Source organism: Parasteatoda tepidariorum, chromosome 10 (assembly GCF_982258835.1).
Source record: "Parasteatoda tepidariorum strain Cologne lab strain chromosome 10, Ptep-v5.0, whole genome shotgun sequence".
Lineage (NCBI taxonomy): Eukaryota > Metazoa > Arthropoda > Arachnida > Araneae > Theridiidae > Parasteatoda > Parasteatoda tepidariorum.
Window position 1 is genome coordinate 62,153,878 of NC_141764.1, and position 27,047 is coordinate 62,180,924.

A 27,047-nucleotide genomic window follows, 5' to 3' on the forward strand; every position below is an offset into this window, starting at 1 on the left:
GTGAACTTTAAAAAATAAATAGGTTTAGAAGCAAATTTCTGTCAAAAAAAAACAGTGGCTCCCTAGATAGATATAAAATTTTACTTATGTGCATACATATTAAATACCAGAGTTACCATTTTGACAGTATTTCAAAACAACAATTAGAATTTAGAAAAGCTGAAAAATCCCACAATGACAGGTTATTTTTGCAATAATTTAGATGATTTTTTTTTTAAATTTTGTATAGAATAGTTTATTAGAAAAATCATTTCACAAAAAATCATGAGAAATAGAATTTCTTTTTAATGCTGCATAAATAACTGAAGCAATGTCAATTTTATCAGTTACACAAGTTTACTAAAACTACCAATTTCACATTTTTGCAAAAAAACTGACTTAATAGCCATGCTAAAATGCACCATGAAGAATCATCACTGTTTATGAGTAAGTCATCACTAATTTTATGTCAGATCGTTCCTTCTTGAATATTTTAATAAATATGTACAAGCAATGATTTATTTACACTAAAGAATTGATAAAATTACAAGGACTAAAAATAATAAATTTATAATACTTTAATTTTATTAAATATTTCTATAAACAAAGCAACCTTAAAGTTACATCAAGCAAACAATTTGTACATACTTGATATGAACAAAACATTTCACTTCAATGAAATTAAATACACTAAATTTTCATAACTTTTATATTGTATTATGAAAATTTATATTACTGTAAAAAATAATAATTTGAATTTCAGTAAATTTAAATTCCCTATTTTAAAATAAAATTGAAATTATTCCATGACACACAGCAATATTAGGGGAATGCTTAATAATATGGAATCTTTCAAAAAATAAAAAGGGAATTCAACCTTCTAAATCCACAACAACTCTACACACAGGACATGTATGATTGATCTATAAAAGAAAAGTATACCCGTATAAGTTTTTATTCAAACATAATTAAACATTAGAAAATCAAAACAGATAAAATTTAGAAATTTGTAAAAAACTTTTCAATTATTAGCAATTGGGCAAATATAACATGTTACACACAATGAACGCAATGCTTTTAAATTGATAAAACACAAATCAATAAAAATACTTTTGAATCCATGTTGCCCAAATGTTTCACGATATTGATATTATGATAGGCTTTTCAGTGATTATTAAAATCAGAAAACATTTTATCATTGATATAAATTGCTATGATACAAGAACTTGCGGGAACAGTTGATAATGCATGAATATTGGTAGTTACAGAAACTACTAAAAAATGTGTTAACATAAGAGTCATGCTTAAACTTGTTTATTTAAAGTAATTAGGGGAAAAGTGGCTATATTGTGCCAAACATGTGGCGTTAAAACCCGAATTGGTAGCAAAAATAAAAGGGGTACTTACTGGGATCATAGGACAAACATTTATCTACAGAAGGCAAACCTTCTAGCAAAATTTTAAGTAATGTTTTATGTTACAAGCTCACTTTGTTGCAGGGCCATGCCCATGGTTTTAACAGCTCTGAGCCAAATAAAATGAATTTGCTACATTTACATTTTTTTTTCTACAAAACAAGCTCAAATTTTAAAAGACTTAAGTTATATAAATATGTAATATAGAAAAATATAATTACAACTAAAATGTTAAGTGATAAAAAAAAATCATGAACTGTTCCAAAAACGGAAGGGGAAAAAAACAGCTGACTAAGGAGAAATTTTATTTAAGAAAACTAGGGATCACTTTTGGCCAATGAAGCATTTTAATTTTACCTCAGAACTGCCTTGAATATTAATAAAAATATGGAAGCACACATATCTTTTTTTCATCTATACTCTTTTACAGTAAGTAGCTTCTCTAGTTTGGAGCATTTCTCATAATCTTGAATTGTAATCATCTGATAATGCGAAATTAAATTTCTTTCAAATTTATATAAATAATTTTTAAAATAAAAGAAACTTTTAAAATAATTTTCAGAATAACAATTAAAATCAACAACCAATAGAAATGTTTTCTTTTTATAAATCTAAATTTGTTTTGTAATCTTATAAACATATCTGTTAAGATTTATTTACATTGTATATTTTAACTTATTTATTTTTAATATCTGCACCCAAGCAAGACTAGCTTTACATGTGTTACAAGTCACTCATATTACTTTTAAACATTAATCTAAATACTTCCTGCATATTTATGATTACAACATTATGTTAATGTTGTCCCACAGCATCACATATTTTAGTTAGCATTGCCTGCTTGATCTGATCTATACTATTGCTCAAAAATAATATAACAGTAGAGTCCCGATTATCTGAGTTTCCGCTTTAACCGAGCTATCAAATATTCCAAGGATATTTTTGTTCTACTTTATTTTTAAAACTACCGCCGAAAAAAATCTGAATTTTATCTTCCAAACACTCAGAAAAACTAAATCTAACAACTTGATCCGATGAAATGATCGTCAATAATGAATCTAGCGAAGATGAAGACAGGAACGATGAAAATCAACATATAAAAATCTCTCATACAGATGGACTAAAAGTTGTCAAAAGGGCTGTTGAAAAATAGAACAACAAGAAGAGGCGACACCAGCCTTCCTGTTATCCCTAAAAAATGGCGAAACATTGCTGCAGAAAAGCACCAAAGTAATGTAAAACAAAAAATGATTAAAGACTTTCTGAAGTAAAAACTCTTTAATTCTCGTAAAGTGTTTTTAAATAAGCTTTATAATTATAATATGAATTGTGTGTGGTGTACTCGTATAAATTTTGTATTTTTTAAATATACTACATTTATACCTACTCTTTCTCTTTCCTTTTTTACACTCTTCGTTTTAACCGAGTTTTTCGGTAATCTGAGTTAGTCGTGGTCCATATTAACTCGGATAATTAGGACTGTACTGTATAAACATATTGGGCACAGTGTGTGGCTTTAATGAATGCCTCAGCTCATAAATTTAAAAAACAAGTTCATGACTGTAACATATTCCACACATAAACATTTAAAATCCACTATCTGTGTGAATTATTTATATGAGCTGCAAAAAAGATTTCGCAATACCCATGTTAAATAATGATAATACTTTCAATATCAAAACAATTTGAAGGCCTGAACTAAACAAGTCCTTTAAAAGATAATTTGCAAAGAATGTAAATACCTTTAGCCATGGATCAATGCACGGAGTATGAAATTCGTGGAAACATGGAAGAATTCGAAGAGTGTCCCCATTTTCATAATCGCTAAGGCAAACTTGGCATTCTTTATTTAAACCAGCTCTTTTGTGAGGTAACTCATTTGATGAGCCTGCATTGTTATTGGCAGCAATATATTGGCGAGTAGGAAGTCTATTAATCTCACTTTTTTGCAAACCACGAGGAACATCACCGTTTAAATCAGCAATTCCTAAAAATGTCTGAAAAAAGTTTTTTCTTTAGTAAATAATTGATAATTTAAATAATAATTCAAGTACAGTAAAGTCTTGATTAACCTTTCTAAAACAAATACCTTTGTTAACCTAATTCCGAAAAAGATTTTTTTTAACACCTTAAAAATAGGCAAATAATTTTTTTTGTTTCTTTTTGCTATACATAACCGATTTTTAAATACAAAACGCTCTTTATAATGAATATATTCACTTCATAGAATTGATCATTACATGGAAATAAACATTTAAATAGTTAAAAGTTGCCATTGTTAACAAATTTAAATGGAAATTTTTATTATTTCATTCATCTTCATATTATTACTCACACAGATAATTTTGACCACATCGGCTTCTATTTCTGCTGAAAAGAAGTATGTTTTGTTATCTTTTAGTGTGAGCAGTAAAGCTAAAAAACTTAGCAAAGCTTGCTAAGAATTATAGATTAATAAAGTCGGCTAATGATTCAAAATTGAATGCTGCCTTAAAAATGATTTATTCAAGAAAGAGCAAATAAGTACCAGTATCTTGGAAAGTAATGAGACTGAATTTTTAAATGAAACAAAAACATCTGCATAGTTTCAAATGATCATATTAATATTAAATATCATATAGCACTATTACTTAAAAAAAAAGTAGAGTTTATTGATTAAAATAGAGTTTATTGATAGAAATGTTAATATTTTTACTAAGAAAGCTATTAATATCAATTTATATAAGGCCAATTAGAGTTAAAGGTATTTTATTTAAAATAATATTTCAGAAAGAAATAATCTTTATAAAATATATTTGAACAGAATATTGAAAATTGCACAAAACCATTCTAAGAAAAGAACTGAAATCTTACTTGTTAACTCATAAACATCTTACTACAAAAAGATTCTAGTGAAAATATCACACAATTCTTGTGTAAGGCTCATCATGAGTCTTGGAAAAAGGAAATTGCTGTAAAAGCTGCATACATAGCACAACGGGATAATTTAATCTTTGAATACAGATAGGCCTAGCCTCTCGATCAAAAATTGATGTAGCACCATAATACAAATAAATGCATTGATGCTTAACTTAGTAATAGAAATTAAAATTATTCACTTATTTAATATTAGCTCTAACTCTTAGCTTCAGAAAATATTGTCAGATTGCATAAAGTAAATATGTAAACAAAAATATAAGGGAATTGTGCTATATTGCCGGGATGCATGTCAGATCACATGAATGAAGTTAGGGGAAATTCAGGCAACCCTGCACAAATTTTTGGTGTTAATTAAAAAATGATTGCTTCAATGATTTTTATTACAAAAAAAAATTGCTTTACAAAACTTTTTCCTGCAAAGAAACGAAACATTTTACTATTTAGCTTTCTAACTAGTGCTAAATCTTGTCTTGAGATTAAAAACGTAGCATTTGGACAAATTAGGGAGTAGAAGGATGGAAAAGTAAGGCATTTAAAATTCGGACAGTAAAAATCCGAGAAATTGAAAGAAAAAAAACGAAATTTCGGAAGTCGTGTATGAAAACGTTTCGTTAATGCGATTTAGTGAACCAGGGTGGCCACCCACCTGGAATTATCAGGGAATTTTTTTATACTGGAAAAAACCTGGAAATATCAGGGAAATTTAGATAAAAACCTGGAAAAATCAGGGAATTTTAAAGAAAAACTGGAAATTTTTTCTTTGATAATTCTTTTAATCTTACTAATTTAAATTATTTGCTAATTTTCTTAATTTAAATTATTTTGTCCATTATCCCATTTTTTTTAAACGGAAATGTATCACCAAACAGTTGAAATATCATCAACTTTGCTTGCATCATGCTTGATACTTTGCTTGCATCAAAATTTGCTCCATTACAGTGTTAAACTGGAATGCCACATAAAATTCTCCCACGGTTGCTGAACGAATGTAGAAACCTTTGACCGCTATGGGACTGTGCAATTTAGATAAGATTCCGGTGGAGGTGGAAAAAGGGATTAGGATATTAGCTTCTGTTTTTAAATTCTGTCCTTGGGCTGAATCCATTTATGGCTCAAGTTTGTTCTGATGCTTTGGTGGTAATTTTTTTTTTTTCTATTTTGACAAAATGTTTTTATATCTTTAACTTCCTTAAATTCTCCAAAAATCTATTATTATAATTTAATAATAATAGATTTTGTATTGCACTCTTTTTCTGAAAGCTTTTCTAGTCCCATTCAAAGAAATCTGTGAATTATTTTTTCTCAGCAAACCAACCAATCTCACATTTTTTTACAATCTCTAACAGCAATGTTTGTCGACAAATCGTTACAATTGTTGCATTAATGCTAATTTTTTTTAAATTTCATTTTAACCTTTTATAACATATTTTATTTTTAAAAACCCAACTATATATTAATGTTTAATTTTACTCCTTTGTTGGTCAATATATGATTTTTGATTCAAAATTTTGTACCAAAGCATTAAAAAATAAATAATAAATCTTGCCAAATTGTCAAAAAAAAAATTTTTTCCAAAATGATATGTTAAAAAAATAACATTTTGAATAAAATATTTTATAATGTAGACACTTTTCTTGTACACATCCTACACTTTATACGAAAAAAGAAATAAAAACCTGGAAATTTTAAGATTTTTATCGGGAAAACCTGGAAAAATCAGGGAAATTTGAAATCTGATTTGAGTGGCCACCCTGTGAACGTTTTAAATTTTAGATAACGCATAAAATTTTAATTTTGTCAGATTATAAGATTTGATTCTTGGAAGTTTGCGAATCAACGGTCTAGAGAGACACTGAATTCCGCAAAAAAAATCGCATGCCCTACTCCTAGACCTGGAGGGATAACACGAAAAACCCAGAATTACGGGGTACACCCATAATACAATTCCCCCTGTGTAAAAGAATATCCAAAAGGATAGGGAGCACTTAATGTAAAGTGAAAAACGTAAATGAAGCCCAAATCAAGTACAGAAATAGACATACTATTGTCACGGTTCTCTAGACAAGAACCTTTACCAATCTCGACGTTAAGCCACTTTGCACATGTTATCTCTCTATGTTTCTGATGATTTGGTGCTTAAACATCGAGAAAATTTTCATGTCTAGAGAACCAAACCTATATTATGTCTACTTCTGTACTAGATTTGTGCTTTATTCACGTTTTCATAGTTTTTCCAATCAGCAGTGCTGTTAAACTTAAAAGGGAATATTTAATTCTTGTAAGACAAAATCACTTTGTTTCCTCAGAAGAATAAAGAAAACTGTACATTTCTATTGTCTTCCATATTTCATTAAGTAATTTAACAACTCAGTCATTTTATGGATACAGAGAAACAGTTATAACAACATTTATATATTATAAATTATGCATATAAGTTATTTAAATTAAAACTCTAATAAAAAATACCATTTGAATTTATTGAACTCAAAAAGAAAATTAGGAGGGGCCAGAAGATTCTAACAATAATTTGTTATCACATTTGCACAATCGGAGATGATTGTGCTCCGGATTTTTCACCAACCACAATCCAGAAGTTTCTGGAAATCATCAATCACATTTATTTTATGTATAAAAATTCTTGTACATTTTATTTAGAAATATTAGAACTCAAATTTATACTTGGCATCTTTTTCATTTATAAATATTTTTTCTAATGGATTAATAAATGCGATTAGAGATAAAAGTAAACTTATACATACCTTAATTAGTAAACTAATTCATTTAAATTATGCTGCATATAATTTATTTAGAATTTCATGTTTTGAAAATATCAACGATTTAAATTTATAAAGACATTGATTTTTTGAAATGAAACATTAGTGATTTGGCTCAAGAAATTTTCAGGATTTTTGGGCTGACAATCACCCCTGCACTATTGATATTAAAGATTAAGAACATGAATCAGTTAAAAGAAAAAAAATTTTAATTAGAAAATATCAATTTTTTGTCTTATTTAGAATTGATTTTCACAAAATGGCATATTTTAAATGTATACCTTAAACCTTGAAGATAACATTTTCTTGATATGTGAAAATCTGAACAGTAAGCTAAAAGTTATTTCGAACAATTTTCTTTAATCAATGTAAAACAAAAAAATACCTCAAAACTATCATCAGAGTAAAGAATATCATCAAGACTATTGAATACTCCCACTTCTAATAAATGATTAATCGAATTAGGTCTTCTCCTCCGAGTTCTATCTAATCTTCGATTATTCTACAAAATGTAAAAAGACTTAATAAAGAGATAAACAAATTAAAAAACATTGCAGTGCTAAGAATAATAGCAAACAAGAAATTTAGCAAGACATTTTTATAGAAAGTCTTTTATGTTGAAGTTAATAAAGAAATGTTGAATATTCTTTAAAAAGTTATAATACTAATAGCTTAGAGAAAAATAAAGCATAGCAGTACTTATTTACATCTTAGCAATCATGCCAATAGCCCTTGGAACAATAAAAAAATTCGGATAATGCAAAACATTTTTAAATACTTTCACATTAATAAAATTTTAAAGTCAACAGAAGAGATGCCAAAAACATATTTAAAATTATTTTATTTAGAGATAACATTAAAATATTTGGTACTTTGGGACTATCCCATCGACCAGTCAACACTCGCAAAAATGGGCAAATCCTTTAGCGCCATCATAATGAAAAGCAATTTCTGAAATAAACATTCTAAACACATTTAATTTATCTAATAATAATAACAAAAAAAATTTAAAGTGCAAAAATACGTAATAAAAAAGTATTAAACATAATCAAAACAAAGTAAGAGATTCAATGTCTATTTTTTTATAATTACACATTGAATTATTCTTTAATCTAACCATCTATAGTAAAAATCATTTTGGTGGTTAGACAAATCCCAAATTCAAATCATTATGCAGCAGAATAAAATAGTATATTTCGACACGCTAAAGAAAACTAAATCGCGTAATCAAGGATTACACAGTAATTATGATAAAATTTGCAGTTATTGGCACAGAAGCTACCTTTTGGCGATAATATCGGTTTAGTAAAAATGGTCAACGGGATAATACCAAATATCTATTTCAACAATAATATTAATTTAATTTCTTTTAAATAAATCTAAAGATAGAATGTAGCTCAATAGCCCAGAAGTAAGAAGCAGAAATAATTTGGCTATAAAACAAAAGTGTAAAGTAAAAATCATTCACAGTAATGATGGCATTTCACGATAGCAAGGTCGGTAAAATATAAATCATATCCTGATATATAATTACTTTGTACTATTTGAAAACAATATTTAACATGTGACACATAATATTTCCAAATAAAATGTTTAAAATTATTTTATTACAAATTAATCACTGAATAAATTAATATCATAGTTATTGAGACAAACTTACAATAAATTAACTTAGATCAGAAAGCATCAAGGTAATAAACTATTCAAAATTACACATGATAAAACAAGTCTCCATATATATATACACTAACTACATATTTATTTAATTAAAAGCATTTCTAAACTATTAAATATAAAACTAAATATGTATATATAATTAAAATATGTTTAATAAACGACGAATTATTTTATATAGAGCTCACAAAAAGTTATAATTTAAATGTTGCATGTAATTTTTATCAATATTAAATCTTTTTTTATTATTATTATTATAATGTGCTAGTCTATTTTGAATGTCAGTAAATAATTTATCTATATTCCTGTCTCTATTTTCTAGATAGATCAACAATCTTTCTATCCTCCCAGACCATCAAGCGGAAAATATTTCATTTTGAGGACCACAACACCATTATTTTAAATCTGTGGATTTCTAAATGTCTCCCTCCATAACACAATTGATGTATTTGAATGTACTAATGACAAATTTTGAAATAAACACACTGTATATTTTGAATATTTTTTTTTTGACATGACAACCAAAAATAAGAAATTGGAGAAGAAAAAAAATTCACGCATTGTACTTTGTTGTGAATGGCAATAATATTTTAATAACCTATTACTTAACAAACGATATTCATTTTTGACAGTATACCAAACATGGACTCTTGCTTCTGTCTGAATCAAATTAAATTTTGAAGGTGTTTTCAGATGTCAGTTCGGTTAAGTTTTCTTTTTTATCAACTAAGCTCAATTTAAGGCTTTTGAGATTAACAGTAAAAGGATCAATAGTCCACAAATTTTAAATTCTAGGATGGATCCTCCTCCTTTGAACAATAATGAGTCATCATCATCAATGGCTGGACAGCCCTGGGTGCGCCTTGGCCTTCGCAAGAAGTTTTTGAAGGCCAACCTTTTTCCTGCTAGTATTATAATAGTGATTAAATTTTTTTTTAAAAAAAAGTTATTCCAAGTGAAATTTCGCAAGAGTTATGATTTTTTAACCGACAACCACTTGGATAAAATACTTTTCAAAATTGTAAACATTTTCAATGTTTAAGCCAGCATATTATAACATATCAGAAAGAAGGCAAGAAATATGACTGAGCCTACCAAAGTAAAATTCCATTAGCGTTAAAAATTCTTTCGATAGCAACTGCTTGCTGGCTGAAACTCTAGATATAAACATTCATTACAAATAGAAAAGAAACTTTAAACACCATAACATTAAAATAGTTATATTTTGTACAGTATAAAAATTAGCTTCTTAAATCCATGATTTTAAATAAAACTTATTTGTTTTACTTATTTTTATTTATTTATCTGCAAAAAGAAAACTAACATAAAATATGTTCCCTATGAAGTTTGGTGGAGTATGCCGATGCGGAACACGGTTTAAACGAAGACTCCTCCAATCTGGATGAAAAGGAGGTACTGTAGGAAAAGGATCTTGAACTCTCATCCAACTTGCATCATCATCATCTCTTAAATCACTATCTGAATGTCTCAAGGATAAATTTACAGGACTAACAACATCATAAGGAGAATATGCCATAGGTCTGGTTGGGGAACATGGTTGAGGTGAAGGTGAATAATCAGGATCAACTTCAGCATCAAATTGAGCCTGTAATAAATAAGTTTTAATAAAGAAAAGCAATTAAAAAGAAAAAAAAATATTACTGAAAGAATTAAATTATGAAGTATACTAGCACATAATATAAATGCACATACAGTGCCTGGCTAAATTATTAGATGCACTGTAAGATTCTATGTAAAATCTTGATTATTGGTGATACTTTACAACTTTATTGTTACTACGCTGCTGAAACCGGATTACTACACTTCTTTTTGTTCTTGTATCAAGTGGTTAGCATTGTAATGCAAAACATCAAAAATAAATACAAATAGAAAGTATATAAAAAATCTCCTCTATAAAAGCTCATTACATGTATGTTTAAATATAAGAGTACTGCCTAAAAACTCGTGCAAAACATGTAATTAATTAAACACTACAGTGCGTCTAATAATTTAGTCTAATTATTATAACATACTAATATAATAAATATTCTATATTTACATAATATATCATCTAATTTATCCAATCGTCAAATTTATGTTAGATATTGTCTAATTTCACCAATGGATACACGAGCGTAACCAAGTGTAAACCGGTTTCAGCCACATATAAGCAATAAAGCTGTATAGTAACACCTGATAATTCAGATTTTACATAGAATCTTATAGTGCATCTAATAATTTGACCGAAAGCTCTATACTACCACATAAATATAGAAATTTTTTTGAAAAATACAACAATGAAATAAAGTGAAGAAACAAAATTAAAGCAACTAAGTTAGGCACTAAGCTGCATATTATAACTAGAGTTAAAATTGTGAAAAGCATATTAAAATAAAATACCTAATAAAAAGAATGAAATTTCAATTTTAAAAGTACTGGTTAGGCTAGAAATTTTTGCTCGCCATTTTTTTCATGAAAATACAAACAATTTCGTAAATGTTAGGCGACGAATTTTTTAGTGACTAAAACCAAAAAAGAATATAGAAAAGTTATAACATATAAACATTTAAATGCTCATTTTTTTTTAAAAAAAAAGGGCATTTATTTGAAAAATAACTTCAAAATTTAAAGTCAATTAAGAAATTTATTAATATACCCCTTGAAAAAAAGAGAAACTTATAAAAATCTTATCTATCAATTTATATGCCACAGGTTTCTTTAACTACTCTTAGGCAAAATTGTAGCATTATTCATAGTTTTTCACAACTCCTCGTATATAATCTACAGAGCTCATTCTAGGCAGAAAGGGCAGGGTGCATAAGTTTAAAAAAAGGGTATTATTATTCTAAAAGGGAATAATTTCTTTCTATGGGCTTTACACGTTCTATTAAAAAACATTGTCAATTTTATTTTTTTTTTACTTTACTAAAAGTAGCAAAGCAATCATATTAATTACTAATTTTTATTAATAAATTAACATATATATATATATATTGAGTTAATGAGCTAATTAGCCTAGCAATTTATTTAAAATGCATGCATATATTTATAAAATAATGAATGTATGTTTTTAAGTGTCTGTAGTTATGATTTAATAATTAAAATTATTAATAATAATTATGATTTAATGATAGTGAAGTAACTGCAAACTTTCAAAGACAAGTGTAACAAAGGGGTGTGGCGGCTATTTTTCCTTTCTCATATAAATCTATGTATTGACAGCAATGACAAACTAAATAAAAAGAGTTGAAAATAACAAAAGTTTAAGAAATCCATTGTAGAGTTTAGGGAAAAAATAAAGAAGGGTTGAGGAAAGAAAGGGCAAAAAGTGTATGGAGTCTATTACATCAGGGTACTAATTTACTTCAGGGGCAACAAGGTGGATTCTTTTGACTAAAAGGGCAGCAGGATGCTGCGCCCTGTTTACTAATCTACCCTCTACTAATCTACCCTGTTTACTAATCTCTGTTTACTAAAATACCCTCTGAATCTAATTGGCAATTTATTAATTTAGATGCCAAAGGTTTCTTTAACTACTCTTAGGCAATATCATAGCATTATTCATAGTTTTTCACAACTCCTCGTATATAATCTAATTGGCAATTTATTAATTTATATGCCAAAGGTTTCTTTAACTACTCTTAGGCAAATTGTAGCATGTTTCATAGTTTTTCACAACTCCCCTTATATAACCTAATTGGCAATTTATCAATTTAAGAGTAAAACATTGTTTTGAATAGAATCTCTTTTTACAACTCCCTCCTTTGAAATCTCATTTTTTGAAACTTGCTAAATAACACAACAATAAATATCATAAAAAGCAAACAAAAATAATTAAATTTAGAAATATGGATTACTTGTAATATTCTAGCAAATCTTTCATCATCTTCTACTTGTCGAACTTGTTCTACAGGGTCAGGAGAGAGAGAAACTACTTCTTGAACAGGATCATGGCGATGTCTCCAAGATCCTCTTTGCCGTCTCCTCCCTAAAAAATTGTAGTTCAGTTTGAGAATCAACCAATACAGTCATTCTACAAATCAACAGTTTTACGTAAAATACAGTTTATCTCTTTAAAAAATTATTAACACAGTTGAATCCAATTTAGTTTTACAAAGTAAAATTGAAATTTAATTGCGGTATCTGAAACAATTAAAATGAACAATGAAAAGAAATGCAAGAATGTTTAGTCCTTTTAGAATCTTTTTTATTTTTTACACAATTTTTAAAAAAAATTATCAAACACAATTACACATTATTTTAATGATGTAAATAGCAAATAATATTTAAATCAAAAACGTTTTTTAAAAAAGTATCTGACTGATGACTGAAAAAAAATCTCTGTTTAAGACCCAATTACTCATGTGAAAATATTAAAATGGAACAAAATATAGAATAGGTGCAAAACTGAAGGATGATTTATTCACATACAAACATTTAGTTAAGCTCCCAAACACAGAGCAAAAATGTTCAAACAACAGGTTCTAAAATTATATCTTATATTGAAACTGTTCCGGTAAACAAATTTTAGAGGGAAAAAAGAATACCCAAGAGCAGGATGCAAACGAATTCATTAGCCACTAAAACTAGGCAGCATCACATAAAAATATATTGAGAATAAATTTTGTGATGATATTGTAACTGAACAATGTTTAGAATCACAAAGAGTAAAATTTTATGATAATGTTTATGCATTTCGGTGGCGCCTAGTACTCCAACAGAAAGAAACAGCAGAAATGATCCATACAATTTTATTCTATTGATAGAGGAGTATGCTAAAAATTAAATTTATAGGTTTTAATAAATGTTACTTTTACTTGCCCATAAGTATCACAGCCTGGAGAAAAATAAAGTGATAACAAAACAGAGAAGAATATAGATGCTTTGAGGTATTTGTAAATACCCATCTTGAAAAAATACATAGGAACACTTTTGAAATAATTTGTTAAAAATAATGCAAAATTCAAATTTTTTTAAGCCTTAACTTCGTAAAAACTATTCACCAAATTTAACACTTTCCAGATCATTTATTTTATGAGTTCATGGGCAATAGATTTGGTGCTTGAAATAAACTTCTGAACTGATTAACTTCGAAATAAGCTGATTACAAGAAAACAGAACTCAAAATATGAGTTATGTAGCATGATACTAGAAGATAAGATTACCATGCTACTAGCTACTAGCAACTATACACATTACCTAAATAATTAAAGATTCTTGCAGATGATTTAAAAATGGTTTGATGATTTTTAAGGTAATAAGAGCTAACTTTATAGTACTATAAATTATTAGTCAGATCAATGCTTCAATGTTTTAAAATTACTTATGCTGAAGTTATAGTAACAATGAAGACTGAAATAAAAATAATCAAACAATTTAGTTAATCTGCACTGTTAAATCAGTCTAGCCACTTAAAAGTTAAAAGTAATCACTTCAGAAATGTAATTGCACAAAAATAAGAGTATTAAAAAAAAATTCATTCACTACCAAATCAATTATAAAATATTTCTAGTAACAAGAGTAAAAGAACTTGTGACATTAGTGATTAATTAAAATAATTTAAAAATTTTAAATTAAAAAAGTATCAACGTCGAAACAAAGAGAGAACAAACCTAACGCTCTTCTAGGCTCGGCACTTCTAATAACTTGCCTCTCAATTTCTCCATTTGATGGACGAGAGCTGAAAACAACACTAATTTCATCCTCACTACTTCCAATATTTATAGAATGCTCACAAATAATCCCATTACTTTCAGGACTTCTTATGGTGGAACTTATAGTTAATCCCCCAAATGATTCAGCACTAGTTTCAGTATCAGAGTAGGAATTTGCTGTAAAGAATTCTACTTCACTACTATCTTCTGCATCAAATATATCAGGATTTGTTGTAGCAAGGTTTAAATTTGCTCTCCTGGCTTGTGATCCTGTCAAAGAGCGCCCTTTAGCCACTTTAGAAACTTCCGAACGAATCAGTCGAGAATGAGAATTTGGCAATGTCCTAGGATGAGGAGAACCAGATCTCCTCGTGTATCTTTCTCCCACATTAACACGGCTTCTCCCTCTTCGACCCACATTGTTGGAATGGAAATTATTTGAAGCAATTTCAGAAACAGCATTAGTTCTAATTTGTTTACGATTTCTAAATGACCTAGGACTTTTTGAATAAGAAATTGGAGATGATGAAGGACCAGCAACAGAATTATCTCTAGAATAACAAAGGGGCTGATGATTTCTTGTTATGCCGCTTTCAAAACCATTCCTAGAGGCATCACTAACAGGAAATAAATAAGGGTCACTGCTTTCTGGCACAGCTAATGGTTTGGAAACACTTTTTTTATCACTTTCTGCTTCGCTATCAGAAGATGAAAATATTAGATGAGGCCGAGACTTATTAGTTGGCCAATCTTCGTCATCATCGTCACTGTCAAGATCACTATCAAGAACCTTTTTAAATTTACGGCCAATTACTTTTTTAGTACTTTGTGATAATTCTGGTGACTGTCTACCACCTTTCAAAGACCCATTCTTAAATATTGATCTTGAATCCTCATCACTAGCACTGTCTACATAATGGACAATGCTCCCGTCAGAAACAGATTGTGAATCTTGACTTAAATCTGGACGTTGAGGAGCAACAAATGAAACAGCTTTTGTGCCATTTACCGTTGATCTAGAATGCTCACCTAGGTTATTTTGAGGCTCCCTCCAAAGGAAATGCTTAGGGGAATTTGGAGTAGAATATTTATTTTTGGTTTGTTTACTTAGTTCATTATGTTGTTTAGGATATGGAGGCAATTTTGATTGAGCAGAGGCAGGATCTTCATTAGGACGCTCATTTAAACAACTGAGGAATTTTCTTTTTGAAACTTGCTTTGAGTTAAACACAGGATTTTCCTCCTCTGCTAAATTATGAAGATGATCTTCATATGTTTTATCAGCAAATATATGTTCACTAGTACTATCAGATGTACAAGGAAAATCAGGATTATGGTAACGTTCTGTCCGAGATTTCTTTTTATTTTGATTATCAGGAGATTTTAAATATCTGTTGCTTAAACAAGTACGCTTGGGGTTAGCGAAGAATTCAACACTTTTATCTCCATTTTGCCTTTTCTTGTTATAAGCACTGTAAGTCCTAAAAAACACATGAAAGTAAAATAAAATCTTCATATACATTAACAACAATTAAAATATCAAAAAACACTGTTAACTGTTATTTTTATATTCTCCTATTCAGTATTCTTGTATGTAAAAATAAAGTGATTATGCAGAAATTTATAAATTTGTATATCCTATGTTAACAAATAAAAAAAAACTTCACTTTCATTTAGCATGTAGAAAAAATACAAAAAATAGATTAACATGCATTTACAAACATTTTTACATGAATTCCAAAACATGTAATATTTGAAACAAAATACATTTTGTTTAGTATTTATTGCAATGATATAAAACCAACTCAAAACATAAATTTTTTTTTCTACAATGCAAATCATAAAACACTGCAGCAACCACTAACTGTATAACGCATTGGGCTAGAGTCCTGAAAACGAAATTTATTTTAATAATTCATTTAATTTCAACTTGGTGAAACACAAGTGAACTATTCTATCAACAAAGCTAACTTCACTTGACACGCAGAATTGCTTTAGAGGAGCTAATTTAACAAAAATAATTTAAGAAAAATGTATCGAAAAGTAATAAGATTTTTTTACAACCTATAAAACAATAAAATCTACAACACCTTACTTGAAAAAAATATTAAATTTGACACTTTTGGGGATAAAAATATTTAATCAATCAACTTTAAAAAAATAAGTACAAAAAAAGTTTTGATAATATTTAAATTACTTTGAATAACACTCAAACTCATTAATAGTTTAATATTGTTGTATTATACAAGTTGTTATGAAGAAATTATTAAATAACAGGTTCTTTCACAGCACATTTTGACTAATTAAATTTTATAAAAAAATGATTTCTTAATATAATAAAAAGGATGTTAAGACAGGGTTCCCACTCTATGATGAGATTGAAATTCAAGGACTTTCCAGGACTTTTCAAGGACCTCAACAAAATTTTCAAGGACCTTAATCTAAGACCAATTTTAAAAATTATTCTCTTCTATTTTACTAGAAGCAACTATGCTTGTTGTGGCAATAATTAATTTCAAATATAATACCTAAATGCTTTGCCTATATAGAGGGAAGAGAGTATATGTTTTATGGACTAAAATTTATATTTTTTTAAAAACCCTACTAGTTTTACATATTAATTCACAAAATCATATTCAGCACAATCTATAACTATAATGGTAATGAGGTGTTAATGGTGAAATCCTTTAATCCTGTGTATTTCCATGTGAAGGCTGCATGAAAGACAGAGCTAAATCTTAGGTATTCCATATTCCATGACTATTCCATAACCCCCTCCTCTCCTCTATTAAACATTGTTTCTGAAATTATTCATCCATAATTTACACAACCTTCTCTAAATCCATAATTTACATAATTCATCCATAATTTACACAACCTCCTCTCTCGCCCCGAACGCATTGAACGCGCTTGGCAGACACCAAGACGCTAAGCCCGGTTAGAAACGGTGGCGTTAAAAACCACGTGAGAGAGCTCGGGAACAAAACAGAAAGAACGAGAAAGATCCGCGGGTGTTTTATAAAAAGGGCCGTCGGCAGTATTGGACAAATTCAAGGACCTATCAAGTTTTTCAAGGACCTAAGATGTTTTTCAAGCACTTTCAAGGACCTAAATTTAGCAAAAAAAAATTCAAGGACTCTCAAGGACCGTGGGAACCCTGTAAGAGGATATCACTTACATCAATTTACTTGATATAAATTATCAGTATATCAATTATTAATTGATACTAGAAGATTAAAAAAAAATTTAAAAAACACAAGGTAAGCAACTCAATAACTAGGTTGTTCTTAAACTCACACAACAATAGAATTAAAAATAATCAAAAATTCAAAATTTTATAAATAAAATATATATATATTAGAATTAAGAGTGAAAACAAATAAAATTTTAAAATGCTGTTACCGAGCAGAGTTATCCTTGAGAGTATCACTTTGCATTTCAAGACTAGAAGATGAACTAGACTGATCGTCCAGAAAATTCTTTTTTCTAAAATTGCTTTTATCTCGATTTATACGAAGTCGTTCCGCCAGCTGTAGATTATCACTGAAATCGTCATCAGAACTATCATTTTGTCCAAGATACCGAGCCATTTCATACAGATCTAGAGGAAGATTCAAGCCTCTCTTTAAAATTTATTAACACCTAAAACAAATTTGAAACATTATTAAAAAAGAAATACACATTGCAAAAGTAAATATGATAGACATGTATACTATTTCAATAAAATAAACTAGCATTCTGGGGATAAAATTACTCTCAAAAACCACCTACTATCGAGTACTAGACATTCTGTAAAATAGCATGCCAAAATAAGCTTTGGGTAAGAAAAAATACTGTGAGAGATTTCATGAAAATTATTCTCCAACTTAACAAAGCTCACTAACAAATCAAAAAAATTTATTCAGGTAAAATAAATATATTTATCTATCATTATATAAAATGTATGTTAAGCAAAATAAAATTTTAATGATTAAATTTTATTTGCATTTAAAAAAGAAATCTTTTTTATAAAAAATAAATCAAACTATCAAATAAAATACACAATGGCTTTCTATTTTTATTATATTTGCAGTTTAATGAGTTTAAAATCTAATATTGTTTTTTTCTTTAATTCTGTAAAAATTGAAACATAAGCCTGCTCAGAAATAAATAATTAAATCAAATAAGTTTAAAAATTTGTCTAAAAGTAAATTTCTTTAAGTAAAACTAAATAAGGAAAAATCAAAAATTTTAATTAGTAGCAATTTGAAAATTCTGAACAGAATTTGTTTGATTAACCACATAATGAACATAAAAAGTTTGGGGGATATTACTGTATAATTCAAAATTATTGCATATTTTGTAAAAAGCAACAATCAAACATAACCTTCTTTTTGATCAAGATTTGAAACACTTCACAAGGGCAGTAGAATAATAAGATTGACAACTATTCAATTCACCTTTGAAAGGCACATAAATGACAGATTACAACAAGACATCTATTAGACAAATTCAAGTAATAAGAAGTTATCAGTGAACTTAAAAGCATGAGTAAACATTGTACAAAAATAAATGTAAAATGCTGTTACAACTTCACAATTATAAAACACTTCTTGTAATTGAGAAATAAATCCATTGCAAACAAATTTTCTTTTCCAGAAATTAAGTTTTTCACAGAATAAGCAGCTACACAGTTAAAATCTAGTTTGAATAATGGAAGAAAATTAGGATTCTACTGTATATAATATCATGTGATACTGTAATACAAAAAATTAACATTCATGCTACAATGAACTTAACAAAAGGGCTATTTATAAAAAAAATAATAATTATTATTATTACTCAAAACAAATGATATAAAAATTTAAATCTAAGAAATGTCCTGATTTTATATTAAGACACAACAAAAGAAAATAATATATACCCAGGTAGAATTTACTAAGTGATGCAGCACTAGGTTTATAAGTCCTAACTTGTCAACAGCCTCAAAGCAGGGTTGGGGTTTTGGACATCCTAAACTGGTTTTGAACAGGACATGTGGGTCTTACTGTCTTAAACTGGATAAAACTGTCTTAAAGTGTCCAACACCTTGAACTTTGGTAAAAGGTAAAAATTCTATAGGTGTAACCATTGTACACATAATAATTACATGTATCAATAAATATTTGATATTTTTTATACAATTTACTTTAACTTATTAAAGGAAAATAATATAATAGGAAAAGGTTTATAATTTTTGAAGCTCCACAATTCATTGAACACAAAAGTGAATACCTAATCCTTTAAATATAAATATGCTTTTAATACTGATAAATAATGTTTTCGCATCAGGATAAACAATGCAATATTAAAAAATAATAATTTTTTTTTAAAAATACTAAATTTGTTTAAAAATCAGCCTTTTACTTTTCCCAATATTTCTTTTAAAAAAATGTTATAATTTCTGCATCATAGGATGATAAGAAAGATATCTACTTAAAAAAAAAATTTAAATATAGATAAATTAGTTTAAATTGGAAATAAAAAACAACTGAAAAATGCAATAACAGTTTTGAAGGGCATAACATCAGTTTCAGTCACTGACACTGGTGATGTATCACCACTATGCTAAAAGAATCGAACATGAATGAAACAAAAGTATTCTTGAATAGTACTATAGATAAATAAACCTGTTTATGACTAACCAGGCACTTAGTCCCTAATAGCTTAACCTGTATGGCAAGGTCAAACTTCAGTTACGTACTATTGAATGAGAGGACCAATTGAACTAGATTACTGATTAATCTTCCTTTGTTTAATGTTTAAATTGAAGAGTCAAACAATATTAATAAAACATTATACTTTTAAACTAAAAACAAATATTCTCTAGTAGATTTAATTATCAATATGTTATTAGTTCTATGTTTATTTTACCTTTTAAATATTGTTCAGATAAAATTGTGACATAATTTGAGTAAAAGGGTTTTGAACAGGACGGTTTAAACCGTGGACTAATCCATTCTGTCCTAAACCTTGCCAACCCTGCCTCAAAGCAGTCAGAAAAAGAACTTATGATTTTTCAAATGTTTATAATTTTGAAATCATTTTATGTATCATCAATTGTGGTCATAACATTTACAAAACTCCCATACAACTCACCACTTTTTCTTAAATGCAACGTATTTTGCAATTTTATTAATTTGTATTGTTTTGTTTTTCATATTAGGTATTTAATAAATCTACAAACAGTCATTAATAATAAAATTTTAAAACCTTTTATATACAGATAAAAAAAACAGCTGTTAACAATTAAATTAAAGCTTATTCATTAGAGGATTTTTAACAGCTGTCTTCCATGATTTGCAAAAAAAGACTGACAACTTTATAAAAATATTTCAAGTACATTTGATTTAACTATTAACTTTCAAATTTAGAAAGAAAAAAAGTAAGGAAGGATTAATATTTAAAAGATAGTTTATTACGCATTTTATGAGTTATTGAATTTGCGATAACAACTCCTGAGTACACCCTCTATCGGGACCCTGAAAATAACAGGCATTTAGTTCTATCATAATCATTGGCAAAGTCGGGCGCCACTTTCTTAGTAGTAAATAAGAAGCAAAATCTCTTTAAGGAAAGGACATACGACCCAGTACATTGGTAAATCTTTCAGAAACAGAACGCGCCCAACATTTGAAGAAATTTCAATAATTTTGATCTTTCTATTATCAACAAACTTGCAGCCGATAACTTCCATACTGTTACAGATGTGAGTATTATGGTAAAATCCTTTTTTTTCCGCTTCAATTCATAACAAATTAAAGTGAAGATTGCTTATTTGATTCCAATGAACAAATATAACTTCAGAACATGCAGAACTGTAATAGTTATAGAATAGTATATATTTCTGAATCTACATAATTCGGAAAACAATAAAGAATCACCCGAATTACTTGAAATAATATCATTTGTGTTGATTATTAACAGATTTTTAAAGTTTTTGTGGTAAGTAATTTTTAAGTTTGAATGATACATTTCAACTAGAACTCAGCTATTCTGTTTTTAAGTTACATACTGAAATTGATATCGAGATCTTGAAATTATAAAATTTTATTGTGTACAGGGTTGGGTTTTTGACGTCAAAAAGAGGTTTTTGACATGACAAGGGTATAATACTGGTTTAAACCGTCAAAAACCCGTCAAAAATGTCAAAAACTAAAGTTTGCCAAAAAAATATATAAACTTCAAAACTACCAACAGTTGCCATGCATTATATTGAAATTTAATTATACTATAGGTAATCAGCAGGTTTTAAGATATTTTTTAATTAAAATTAAGGTAAAATAACAGATTTAAAATCTTAGAAATTTATATTCAAATGCATGTACAGAAAAATTTTGCACAAAATTTTTTTAAATATTTATATTTTGAAAAAAAAAATTTTTTTTTTGATACTTAAGAAAATTAAAAGTTTATTACTATGCATTTTTGACATATAAGGAACATATAACTAATATTTATAAGGAACTTACAAGTTATGTTGTATAAATACAAACTTGATACAAGTGTATGAAAAAAAATTTTAATGTTATACCGAATATCTTTATTATCCAGTATGTTAATTTGAGTTTAAAAGTAGTTATATTTGGGAATAATGATAAATATAATTCATATTGTTTATTATATTTATTTATAATTATTACACTTACCATTTTAAAACAATTTTTACCTCTTAATTTGTTTCCCCCACTTGTATTAAGAATACAAATAATGCATATCTTGAAAGCAAGAAGTAATTATTCAGCAGCTGAATATTTAGATATTCAACAAAACTATGTATATAGTATTCAGCAAAATGAAATTCACAAGTATTTGGATAAACTAAATTTTCAGCATAGTAAATGAATAGGCTGAATATACTGTAAATCGACACTAACTACTCTGTGTATTTAACAGAAAGCACTTAAATTTGTATTGTCTTATGTTAAAAAGATTATTAAGAAGATTTAAAAGAATATTAAAAAGATTTTTCTTTAAAAGATGTCTAATGTACAAAACTGCTAATGTTTATCTTTAAAAATGTCTAATTTTTAGTATAATCTATACTATACACTAAATTTGGTTATAAATAAATTTCTTAATAATATCACTGCAGATTTTCAATAACACATGAAAATGAATACATAATATTACAAAAGATGTGAGCTTTCAAAAGTACAAGATTTTAGTTACTATTCAAAATATAAGTGTTTCTTCAAAATTTTAAATTTGTTTTTTCTAGAACATATTTAGAAACACTATCCTTTATAAAAAAATATATAAATTTTATGTATTAATTAAATTTCACATATGAATATAGGTTTTTGACATTTTCGACATTTTTGACAGTGAGGTTTTTGACGTGACGGTTTAAACCATGGTTTAAACTGTCAAAAACTGTCACATGTCAAAAACCTGCCAACCCTGATTGTGTAGTATGTCATCTTAAAGTAATGAGGGGATAATCTATGTATATATTATTTGAGAATAAAGTTTTCAAAATGAAGAACATATCATTTTGGAATTCTCTGGATTTATAAAGCAGGTAAGTGCAACAATTTTTATAATAAAAAATTTTACTTGTAAATAATTTTTTTCTTATTTGATGATAATTTTCTGTAGAATGATTTTCTACATCCCAGTATGAATAAAAAAAAAAGCAAAAAGAAACATTAAGTTTTTTTATTTTAATGTGAGGAATTTTTAGAATCACTTTTTTGTTTCGTAAGCATTCTTTATTTTACGTTTTTCAGCTTATAAATAATGATTTTTATTGAAACGTAAAATTTTTTGATAAAAATTGTTGTCAAAAAACTTTTTTCGCAAAATTGAATGATATAAAATTGTGAGCTTATGTATACTTTTTGCATATTTTAATGTTTGAAGTAATACGATTTCTAAGACTACGGAATGCAAAGTTTAAATAGGCCTTTCATGTTATATCATTAAATTTAGTAAAACTATTTCTCAGGCATTAGGTTTTAACTCGAATAAGAAGATACATATTTTTTGTCCTGTTTATTTACAAATATTTTTCCAATGTGTTTTGGATGTTCCTTCTCTGAAAAAAAGATACCATTTTGTTCTTGCTTGTATAAGAAAGAATATCAAACATTTTTCTTTTTTAAATTTAATAAGCCTTGATATAGAAGGAATGTTACAATGCTATACTGAAGACATTTCCGGAGCAACTGAATGACTGTTCTTATGGAAATCGCAGGAATTCGTCTCATACAACAAGGCTCCATATAGTTTGTTGCAATTGCAAATTAGGATAGTTATCTATAAAATCATAACTATGCCTACCAAACAAACTTTTTTGAAAATTACGCAACTAACTCTTTCTAAAAACTTAAAAATTCAAACAAAAAAAAAAAGAAACACCAGACAAATTTTTTTTTAATTTAACTATCTGTATATCTAACAATAAATACTAAAATTTTTAAATGTAGAAACTAATATTTTCATTGACTAGTCAAGTTTTCATCTTGTGACATATCTAAGTTAACTGTTAATTGAGCTAAAAGCCAAAAAGTAAATATTTTTAATATAAGTCCTTATCTTTGCTGATAAACATAAACAAAAACAGATTCCAAAGCACACAAAGAAGTTCGATTTGCATCTAGATTTAGCATACACATTCTCAAACAAACACAAAGCAGAGCCTATTAATTAATAGAACCGGTAAAACGTCTTTACCTGCTTCGAAGATCACTTCACTTATAAAACACACATAAACATTCAAACTAAAACAGTTTAGAGTTTGCGATTCATTCACTTTGTGTGTACTGCTTATATAATAGTGTCATTCATTAAAAACTATAACTGAGCATTTGAAATCAGTTATTTATATCGCTTGATTTTTTTATTCCAATAATATGTTTCATGGTATCAATGAGAAAATTTATAATTTTTCTGGTTTTTAAAAAATAGACTGGTCAGAACAAATATAAAATCTTTCTAAAGAAATAATATAGATTATATACATATTTGTACACACAAACTGATTGCTTACAAATTTCAAAAAAAAAAATATACTCATTCAAAACAAAGTATGTAGAAATACAGAAGACAGACACTATATGTCTTTCTCATATTCTGAATTTGTATTCATTGTCTGGTTATGCTAGAATAAATGCTCGTTTTTTTGTTTTTTTTTCATTATTGGAGAAGTTCATAAAAATAATTAACTAAACTAATTCAGAAAAGGGATAAAAACAATGAATCAAATTTGATCAAATAATGATAATAATAAAGGTTTAATAATTTAAAAACATTCAAAACTTGATATCCAATCAAACATTCAACCTAAAAAAAAAAAAAACATTAAAAAAATTCTGATTTAAATTTTAAAAATTAATTTTGTTTCATTAATACTAATATTATAATATATAACTGATTTTTTGAATAAAAAAATATATTTTCTAACAACTATTAAATCACTCACAGTAAATTTATTAAAATATATCAATTAACAAAAATGAATATTTCCATGTTGAACTACTTAAATATTTTCTAACACTTATTTCTAAGTCAAATTTATCTGACTAATTAAGAAGTAAATAGCATTTTCCACAAAAAACTAAACACAGCATATAATAATCAATATTTTAAAACTCTTAGAAAACTGACTAATTAGTGAAACATATTAATAAACATTCCAAATTTATAGAAATTTTGATCACATTCAATTGTATTTTTATTAGAAACAGGAAAAATATATAATTAGCATAATAATTTTCATATTTTTTGATCTAAAAAGTAATAAAATATTTGCGTTGAAGCATTTCTTTTGTAACTTACTGTAGAAATTTTCTTGTTTTTCATTTAGTCTTCAATAATACCAAGGAAAGAGACGGAAAGAATAAGCTTTATTCACTAGTAAGATTCTTTAAATACATTTTCTTACAACCCATGAGTAAGAATGAGTAGAATTTTTAGCACAGGCTCATCACAAAAGAATGCGAGATGAGACACGCATCTCTACGGTAGTAAAATACAAACAAAACCAACAAGTTAAATTATATTTTAGGAAACTAATATTTACGTGTCGTTAAAAATAACACTAAAAAAAATAGTAAAAGAAATGTGTTTGCCAAATCAAAGTTCAAGATGAGGACATGGGGTCATCCTATAGAAAGTAAAAATTTCTCACCTATAATTCTTAAGTATCCATCATAAAGGTTCAGTCCACGAATAAGATTAAGTTGTGTTTATGTAATAAATATAAGTTTAAAAAAATAAATACAAAAAAAAACCGCAATGCAGCAAAATATACAATAAAATAGTAATCACCAGCAAGATTAACACTTAAAATCACAATAATTCCACGATTCTGGTGTAGATACTAATCTAAAATTAATTCAATAAAAACTTAGTTATTTTATTCATAACTTCATAGAAAATTAGAATATAAATAAATCATCAATGGAGGAGGTGAGGGCGTGGTAAGGTGAGGAGGTGTCACAATAAATTGCCAACGAATGAAAGAAATTTCAAATTCAGATAAACAGCCATTCACACTGCATACAAAACAATTCATGACTGCCAGCTCGGAGATTAAATCATGAATGTCATTGGCAAATTTTTGTCCAATCAGATTCTTATTCGCAACTGCAGATTTTTTACGTGCAGTGTGAGTGATCCATCGAGATCGCAATGCTCGATTATGCCATCTGGGGAGAAGCAAGTTCCATGTCTTGACCCTCCCCTTCTGCTTAGGAATGTACTAAGATATTCCACTTTCTTATTATTTTTCATATTTAAATGTTAAAAATATTTTTTTAAATTTCCATGGTGCTTTCTTTTATAACTATGTTGAGTGTAACTTTCAGTTCCTCATAGTTTCCTAACTGAAAAATGTTTAATCTATTTGAAAAACAAGACAGAAACAAACGTACTTCCTTCTCCAATGACTCTCCATACTCTAATGCATTAAGAAAAGCTCTAAAAGAAAGGGTCATGCAAATTTTGGAAAATAATTTTGATGATTAAATAATAAAAATATTATGGAAGGGGTAAATCTTATAGTATGTACATTCGCATGTAACTGAGCTAAAGAGAAAAGGGAGGGGTCAAATCAAGGAAAAGGTCTTCTCCCCAGATGGCATATCCGAGTGTTGAGATCGTAAAAGTTTAAAAAAGCCGATCAAAGTCTCATCTGATGAGAATTTGATTGGCAAGTTTTTCGTGAGAGAAAATTTTCCTCTAATGTGGATATTAATACCAAGCGATTAGCAAGCAAAAAAGGATATGCAGTGAGACTAACTTCCAACCAAGAGGATTGATCTATGGAGACGCTGAAGTTTGTTGACGAATTTTTGTAATGGAAAGCATATGGATGGTGTTTTCTACAATAAGAGCTCTGCGGGCTGTTTACCGCCCTTCTTCCGGGTTACGATATCCGGTGTATTTTAAGTCCATTTGGTTCAACGTGTTAACTGCGTAGAGTTTATTCTCTGTTTTAAATGATAATTTATTAAATTAACTTAGGCTCGTTATTCTAAAAGTTTACACTGACGTCTGCATTATTTGCAACATGAATAAATGGTAATGAATAAGTGAAAATTATCCAAATTAGGACTGCCAAAAAGCGAATTCTTCCAAAATATAGCAATCATGTCTCCTTTTTTAAC

General features: G+C 27.7%; 1 protein-coding gene across 5 annotated transcripts; it reads right to left on the reverse strand.

Annotated features, from left to right (window-relative positions):
• Nucleotides 1–542: 542 nt before the first annotated feature.
• LOC107451554 (uncharacterized) lies at nt 543–25,915 on the reverse strand. Of its 5 annotated transcripts, XM_087153988.1 has the most exons (9): nt 25,568–25,592; nt 25,216–25,395; nt 17,818–18,057; nt 14,374–15,896; nt 12,619–12,749; nt 10,086–10,367; nt 7,473–7,589; nt 3,137–3,391; nt 543–902 (listed from the first exon to the last, which is right to left on the reverse strand). In XM_087153988.1, the coding sequence occupies exons 3-9, from the start codon at nt 18,003–18,005 to the stop codon at nt 852–854; spliced, it is 2,547 nt and encodes an 848-aa protein (XP_087010114.1). In that variant the 5' UTR covers nt 18,006–18,057; nt 25,216–25,395; nt 25,568–25,592; the 3' UTR covers nt 543–851. The 5 variants fall into 5 exon arrangements, with proteins under 5 accessions (XP_087010114.1, XP_015923178.1, XP_071040094.1 ...); XM_016067692.4 differs by lacking the exon at nt 25,216–25,395 and having other exon boundaries at nt 25,568–25,915; XM_071183993.2 differs by lacking the exons at nt 25,216–25,395; nt 25,568–25,592 and adding an exon at nt 25,708–25,842 and having other exon boundaries at nt 17,818–18,016.
• Between the last annotated feature and the right edge of the window lie 1,132 nt (nt 25,916–27,047).